Here is an 8,581-nt window from a genome sequence, read left to right as displayed (position 1 = left end):
TAGGACCACATATAATGTACCCAATCCCAAGTACAATAAGGTCAAATCATCTGTTTTACGTAACATTGCTAAAAATGACAAAAATGTCTTCCACCTGAACACTGATAAAAAGGATGCAATGCCTGGTGAATGTTCAGGTCAAATCATTTGTTTTAAATAACATTAGTAAAAAGGAAGAATTTTTGCTAAAAATGACAAAAAAGTCTTCCATCTGAACACTGATAAAAAGGTTGTAACGCCTGGAGGATGTTCAGGTCAAATCATTTGTTTTAAATAACATTAGTAAAAAGGATATTTTGCTAAAAATGGAAAAAAAAAAGACTTCTATCTGAACAGTCTGATAAAAAAGATGCAATGCCTGGAGAGGATGGACGTAAAAAGAGCCTATACACTGGGCTTTTCGTGGCTAGAAAATCTGATAATCTCCGTATGGACAGATAAGATGTTTGAGGCATTCCTACCATAGATGAGTTGGCAAAGTCTGGTTTACTGCCTGTCTTGGTCATGAGAACAAACCCTACAGGAATAAAACTTGAAAAATGAAGAAAGAAATTCCCTTGTGGGCTTTCAAAAGGTAGGGTTTCATACACCACAGTCGCACGTCTTGGCTGTAACCTAAGAGACCCATATTTTTTTATTCTACATATGGCACGGTATATGAATATCCACAGTTTTTAGTTGTTATGTTATCTTGTTTCATCTATTGCAATTTATTGGTCATGGCTCTGTTTTTAACTATTTTCTACGCTATATCCATAACTAGAAAAATATATATTGCCATTTGTTATGAGCACTAGTATATTTGATGGTCAGTTATAGCAGCAGTAGCTATAGCATTTGCTACCATTTTATTATCCTGCTGACTCATAGGAATGGTTCTTTGCTTCTAGCAATAGTATATGTGGAGCCTTACTACCAATTTTGACTTATATTGGAAAATGCATGGTTCTTTTTGTGCTCTGTCAGGCCTGGATGTACCTATCACCCTATTGCTCCTGATTGTATTTAATTTTTGTAAAGTATTTTTGGGTCTGTAAAAGACTTTTTTCAACTTTTAGAACTTTTGTATATTACTGGGCAGCTCCCTACTAAATTGATGCCTCTTTTAAAAGAAGAATATAATAGAACCTGAAGATTTTCCCATGGTGTTAATATCCTACTTTTCAGAAAAAAATTATGGCAATCATAGATTGATTTTCCAAGTGCCTCTGTAAGTTGACACATCAACAGAAGATTAAAGAAATAGGATCTTTAATCAAGTAACCTCTGCATCGCAATTAAAGATTTGTTTAAGGACTCATTAACTGATGCTGGTGACTGGTCCAGTCCTCAGACAGAAGTACCTAAGTTACCATATACTCCAGCATACGGTGGTCATATTACTATTCGATACATATTTCAACATGGATGCATCCAAGATTTGAAAATTTAGTGGTATATCCAGGTCAGCCTAAGCTTTACTATATTCAGGCTGTATCTGGAATCGATCCATTGTATTTTGTGTTTCCTAATTTTAATTCATCTTCTAACCTCCAAGCAACTCTAGGTACTTCAATCAGTGTTAAAAAAATGTTACAAAGAAAACTACTCAATCTTCTCAAGTCTTGTTAGACACTGGGATCTAAAAAATATGCAATCATCATAGTAGACATCAATGAAACAAATATATGTGCATCCATATAGTAACACACTAATTCAATGATGTGACAGGGTGGTCAAGAGCCCCTTAAATATATCAATATCAAGTTTCAACCATTGACAGTTGTCGTAAATCAACATTACTGTGTTGAAACTCACAGAATTGCCATAGATAATACATCCAAGTTTCCAACAAATTTTCGAAATTTCTTTATCATTTACTTAAGGTATCTTTGGTAATTGCTACCATTTAATCATCCTGTTAAATCTATCCTGACTTATAGGGTATGGTAGTTTGCTTCTAACCATAGTAATATATGGCAGCCTTTATACCGGTTTTGACTTGCATGGAAAAATGTCTCTTTTTGTGCTCTTTTGGTCTTTGATGTTCCTATTACCAAATGCTCCTGATTGATATCTATCCTATATAAAGTAGCTTTTAGTCTATGAAAACTCTTTGTATTTACGATTTTGTATATCGATGGGATTGCCCACATTAAATTGAAGCCTCTTTGAAAAAAATATGATAGAACCCGAAGAATTTCCCCTGGTGTAAATATCACACTTCTAAAGAGAGATCTATGACCATCATAAAATGATTTTCCAAATACAATCAAATGCCTTTGTAAGTTGAAAAATCTATATCCAGTTAAAAGTGAGGAATGAGATCTTGAATGCAGTCACCTCTGCAACTTGTGAAGATTTGTTCAAGGACTCGTGGATTAATACCAGTACAGTCCTTCGATGGAAGTATAGTGATTTGTAGATACTCCAATGTCTGTTAGTCATATCCCTGTATGACATATTTGATATGTATTTGATAATGGACACAACAAAGATGCATATCATATTGTCTGAAAATTTTGTGTTATATCCAGACATGGCCAAGGAGTGGCTATATACAGGCCGTATGCATGTCTACCCATTGTATTTTGTAATTCATGATTTTAATTCATATTCTCAACCCCCTTCACTCTCTAGGCTATTTTTTCCTGGAACAAAATCAGTGTAAAGTATTTACAAGAAACTTATCAATCTAATTTGTGTTGTTGTGTAGCTAGGTCGGATCCCTTCTAGGGCCGACCTAGTGCACAAAATGTCAAGTGGCCTGTCGGCCTTGACATTTAGAAATCTCAGTTGTAATATCAATATCCGATTAAGGGCAGGCCCTAAATAGGGCGAACTGATTAATATATTTCTTGTAAATTGTAAATAGGTCAAGACCTATTCGATGTAACTTGTAAATAAAGTATTCAAATTATTGTGACTTGGCACCAAAATGAATAAGACCGACCAAGGTTTGTAGTGGGCTTGAACTCATATATAAGTAAGATCATTTGAGGATCAAAAACACTATCATCCAAGCGAATACTCCTACTTCTGCTGTGCGAACTTCCTAAACAACGAATTAATCATCTAAGGCAGCGAACTATTCAGTGAATCATCATCTAACTGGGCGAACTTATTCTCAGGCTTGCCGAATCTGCTCTTAAGTCTACCAAGCCTGCTCCTAGGGTGCCGAACCTGATTCAAGGTTGCTGAATCTGCTCCAGACCTGAAGACATTCATCCTAGGGCATGCAAATATCACCATATGGTCCGAAATCTGAATTCTGGGCAAGTTGATCAAGTCTAATCTGAGTTGTGAATCAGATAAGTTACTTGTATGCCCTAGAGGGGCTATGTTGTAATTTGCTGTTATCTTTAACCTAATTGGATCTGAGATTTCTTGCTGGGTTTTTCACCTCCAAGAGGGAGTTTTTCCCAAGATAGCATTGTGTCATGTGTTGGATTTATTTTCTTTGTTATTTTCTTTCAGTCTGATTACTAAAATTAACAATTTGCTTAAGCATCTACTATACACTTATTCGAAACTACAATCTAAAAATTATGCAATCATCATGGTAGACACTACTGAACACAAGCATATATGTGTCTATAAAGTAATGTACTACTTCAAAGAAATTACAAGATGGTCGACAAATTTCTTTTTTCTTTTATGATCAACCAACATTTAACCATAAATAAGCCAGTATTACCTATTGACAGGCATTGTAAATCAAGTTTCAACATTTATGTGCATACACTGACACACTCTTCATACATAACATTTAACAATGTTTCCCTTTTTTTTCAATATCATGTTTCTTAATTTCCGAACTTAGCATAATTATTTGTACATGTGCACATGAGCGTGCACACACAGATGTGTCAACTTCAAATTGTATCATGGGGTCTCCAAAAAATTGTTACATCCATATCTGTACTTGTAACCGAGAATTACAAATTATCTATTCCGCACACCATCGGTGGTAAATGTTGTCCATACTAATCTCAACTATGTGTACAAAACGCATACTAATCCGTCCTTATAAGCTTGATGATTAAGATGCTATAGCAACAGAGCCACGAGAGCATGCCAAATGAGATTGTCAACAGATGATCTTTCAATTATCTACACCAAATCAGCAATATTTACAAATCATGATTATGACTGAAATACTTTAAGAATCCACAATGGGAATAAAATTATGGTTAGTTTGTGTTAGATTTTCATAAAAAGAATTTCTTCTCATTAGAAGCAGAATTTCCTTGTAATATTCTGAACTTCAATAATAGATGATTATTAACCTACAGAGTCAGTAAAACAATATGAATCAAGATTATTACAGCTGGGAAATGACATTTTTGAATTTTTTCATTCTTTTATCCTTTAAGTTGGAGTAAACTGACATGATAATATGTACACAATTCCTCACTTTGCATTCAAGACACATGTTCAAATATTATTTTTATTTTCAACAGAATTTGAGAAGTCTTATACCAATGCACGAGTAAATTGTTTATTTAGGATTATTTTTCAGGTAATGCATTCCAAGAAAACACATGCTAAGAAGAATGTTGCTAAACAGGAGTCACTGATAACAATCATGGCCTTTGTTGGTTGAAACCACTGTTTCTCCCATTTTCCAGAACAGATGGACATGAGTACAAGGTTTTAGGGACGGTGAACATTTCTAAAATTTTAGGGATGGCAAGAGAACAACGGGGGGATGGTTATTAAAATAACTTAAACAAACTAAATGTAGCTGAAATGTTAAAAAGTATATACATTGTGGCCATATTTGCAATGAGAATCCTCTCCCTTTTAGGATTTTTGGGGCTTCTAGCATTTTTTTCCCTTGAGTGATTACTTTTTTTTCAATTTTTATGCATCAAATGGAGTAGGCTAAAAAGGGGAGGTCCCCTCCAAGTCCACAAGTCCCTAGCACGTCCAGGACATTGGGGACATCACCCAAATCCCCAAAACCATGTCCCCATGGAACATCGGTTAAAACCTTTACATACAGTCAATTTGTAACTCATATGGACAACTAAAGTACTGCAGATTGGAATCACAATTTGAAACTTAACTCTTTGGATTACACTTTTGTGTTATTACTCGTAAGTTGTAAGTAATGAGCTTTTAGCAAGTTGTCTCTCAGGACAAGGATTAATTTCTAATGTTAGTTTATAAAAGGGCAAAGGCTGTAGGTTTAACCAATGTCTTATTGACTTACAACAAAAAGATGAAATTGTTTTGACCTTTAACTATAACAGTTAAATCCCTCTCGGACTACCATTGGGAAATTGCACTCAAAGATGGTTGTGTTTTGGAAGGTGTAGACCTAGAATAGGTACCCTGCATATGTGTCTTCCCAACCCTGTTGCTTTTCAGGCTTTCCCTATTGCTCCAGCTTAATGGTTTTTGAGAATACCGGTATTACTAGTGGAATCCATAGTTTTATTCTGCTTTCTCTATGACAATTCTTGCAATGTAAAAATGATAGGGAAGTGAACTCTTTCGGGCTAAGTAGCTTTGCTTAAGGCTAAAAGATTAAGTAAGATATCCGGCAGGTCTCTTGCTAATTAAAGAAAACTTCAGATAAGTAAGATATCCGGCAGGTCACTTGCTAATTAAAGCAAACTTCGGATTCAAAATTTGAGATGAACTGAGCTATAAAATAAAAAATTAAGTCCTTGAAAATACTTTACAACATGCTTCATTTACTACTTTGTAAATGTGGTAAATAATTATTTCAAATAACGGAAACTCATTCATGGGGATCTATGACTTAAACTTCTCAAAGGCATTGACATTTAGGAACACTCTTATGTGTCATACCTGGTATGTCATGAAGTTGTAATGCTTGTGCACCTTTAGATAGTGTCTCTTTACTATGTGTGTTATCTCTCTTTGTCTATTGCTCTCTTAAACGGACCTAAAAAAATGAGGCTGAAAATTGAAATTACTTGCAGGGAATGTTACACCAGTCCTCTTAATCATTTTGACTGGCATGGGCTTGGAAAAACTGTAGTGCTAATTTACACGAAAGAATCTCAGTTAAGAGCTCATATTTGCTTGCTGAGTTAAGACAATGACAATATTTTCCTACAACTTCACGAGAAGAATCTCAGTTAAGAGCTCATATTTGCTTGCTGAGTTAAGACAATGACAATATTTTCCTACAACTTCACGAGAAGAATCTCATTTCCCTTGGTGGTTGCTCTGTCACTTTGTTGAATTATGCACATGAAAACCCACATATTAAAAAGATAGCATTTCTGGTACCTAAAACTTGCCCCCTTTAATGTCCAAAGGTGAATGTCACTAACATCGTCTTGTAAGATAAGTTAGGCACAGTGTGTATACAAAGTCACGCTGAAAGGATTTACGTAACAATCCTGATGATTAGTTTCTTTTATCAATTTGATTTAAATTTGAAGGGCTTTCAAAAATAAAAATAAAAATAGAAATGAAGAGATTTGCCGAAAGATAAAGGGATCCAATACTTAACAGTTGCATTTGCAAACAACAATCTCTCACAACTTGAACTTGAATTCATCTTGCAGTCAAAGAGCTGCGTGAATTTTCCTCAGTTGTATTCTTTGGGACAGTGGCATATTTTGAATCCACGTACCCTCCATACACATATGAAACAAATCCCCATATGCTTAACAACATAGAAATAATCTTTAACGCACTCATGTTGTCATGAAAGAACCAAACTGACAATATGGGCACGACAGGGAGGGCAAAGGTGCTGATGACATTAGAAAACAAGGAAGATACTAGAAAGATCAGACCAACCACACCTACAGAACAAACCTGCCATCCTATTGCAGACCATATCAAGGTCATATAGTATGCAAGTTTCCCTGTGATGAAATTAGAAGCCTCCTTTTTCATATCTTCGGACTCTCTACTGATAAATAATCCCATTATGCATACAGCCGTTGCAACAATAGAAGTATAAATTTGCATCTCGATGACCACAGCAAAAGTTTCCTTCTTTATAACCCTTTGGAACACAAGCTGCATCAATGGAAGGATGAGTCCATACATTGCAGATGCTGCAACAGTGCAAACGAAGCCTACTATGTACTCAGCATTGCTCACTCCCTCGGGCCTATCGCTGCTTGAATGAACTCCAAGCAGAACAGCACTGAAAATAAGTATAACGAGAGAATTCAGGACAGATGGTGTGATTTTTTGCTTATTCAATATGAATGCAAACACTCCATTGAAGGCCAACTGACTAGAACAAAGAAGAGAATATGTTGAAGCCGGCATAAAAGAAACACCCCAAGAGTAAAGCAAATTGTCTCCTGCTACAAGTAAGCCCAGGGCTACATAGATGAGACCCAATTTGGGTGTGAGGGGTGTGAGCCTAGAGGATCCCTGTTTCTTTTGAAAATAGAAAAGCAATGGAATGAGAAGAATAGGCCATCCCACACATTGCAAGAGAGTTGAGAGCCATCTACTGTTACCACCATTGTCAAAATAATATCTGCTAAGAAGGGTAGCAGCCGCTTGACCCACAATAAGTGCAAGGATGCTTGATACCACAAGCACCCAATAACTTTTACTTCTCTCAAATATTCGACTCCTATTTCTTTCCCCACTCCCTGCAATCCATTTTTTCCAAGGTCAGAAAGGCTTAAATATTCATGCATGGACCTTTCTTTTCTATAATTCAATTACCCATCTACACTGCAATCCCTGATTTTAATACCCATCCGCAGTAAATCACTGTTAATACATGGAAAAACATTGACATAGCTGTGTTTATACATAGGATTTGCTTGAACAAACTCGTGGGCTGCCGAGTTATTTGGATTTGATTGAGCAAACTTGCCTGCCTAATTAATTGCGAAAAATAAAGAAAATTAAATTGAAAAGACAGACAGGGCGTACCGATGGTGTGAGGCTCAATAATATCTTCTTCGTCACCTCCTGCCATTGAGACGGCGTTGCAGTTTGTACTGGATTGGAATGGTGGAGTACAAGGTATTGGAATATAAAGAGCAGGATTTGAATGTGAATGTGAATGTGAATGCATTTTAATCCTGTTTTCTCCTGTAATAGCACGCAATTCTCGCCGTATTTGTTGACCCTGTTTCCTGAGTGGATTTGACCTACGGATCACCACCACCTGCTTAAGCTTTAGCAATCTTCCGTTACATTTCGTCTTTTCTTGTTATTAGTCTATTATATTTATGATATTGAAATTAATATTATAATTTTTAAATAAATTATACAACTAATATCTTTTTTACAAATTCATAACTACTACAGTTTAGGTTTAAGTCACTAAAAATATGTTTAAACAAATTTCATAACTATTCATAACTACTACAGTTTAAGTTTGAGTCACACTAAAAATAGCTTTCTCTATTCATTATTTAATTTAACTCATTATTTATTTGATATAAGGATTAATTCATAATTTATGATTTAAATGAGTAGAGAAAGGTTAGAGAAAGAATGAGAAGAGAAAGCGAGTTTTTTTTTTCAGAATTTTAATCTAAATAGAGCTTATTGGAAGTCTTTTTCAAAAGAAATTTAATCCATGATATCATTTTATTTATCATGTATATTATTGAAGTTTGTTTTTTTAGAA

The 8,581-nt window shown here is 35.2% G+C and overlaps 1 protein-coding gene across 1 annotated transcript; it reads right to left on the bottom strand.

Annotated features, from left to right (window-relative positions):
* Window positions 1–3,613: 3,613 nt before the first annotated feature.
* On the bottom strand, window positions 3,614–8,148 carry LOC131041541 (probable purine permease 11). The gene is made up of 3 exons (XM_057974670.2): window positions 7,876–8,148; window positions 6,476–7,586; window positions 3,614–4,092 (listed from the first exon to the last, which is right to left on the bottom strand). Exons 1-2 carry the CDS (start codon window positions 8,018–8,020, stop codon window positions 6,520–6,522), a joined length of 1,212 nt encoding a protein of 403 aa, XP_057830653.2. The 5' UTR covers window positions 8,021–8,148; the 3' UTR covers window positions 3,614–4,092; window positions 6,476–6,519.
* Window positions 8,149–8,581: the final 433 nt, after the last annotated feature.

This window comes from Cryptomeria japonica, chromosome 2 (genome assembly GCF_030272615.1).
Source record: "Cryptomeria japonica chromosome 2, Sugi_1.0, whole genome shotgun sequence".
Taxonomy (NCBI): Eukaryota; Viridiplantae; Streptophyta; class Pinopsida; order Cupressales; family Cupressaceae; genus Cryptomeria; species Cryptomeria japonica.
The sequence above is the reverse complement of the archived record's forward strand: the minus strand, read 5'-3'. Positions and strand labels throughout refer to the sequence as shown.

Coding starts and splice junctions, on each gene's coding strand:
- LOC131041541 (XM_057974670.2), bottom strand. CDS start 8,020: ATGCATTCACATTCACATTCACATTCAAATCCTGCTCTTTATATTCCA. Junction 7,587..7,875: donor TATTGAGCCTCACACCATCG/GTACGCCCTGTC, acceptor AATGGATTGCAG/GGAGTGGGGAAAGAAATAGG.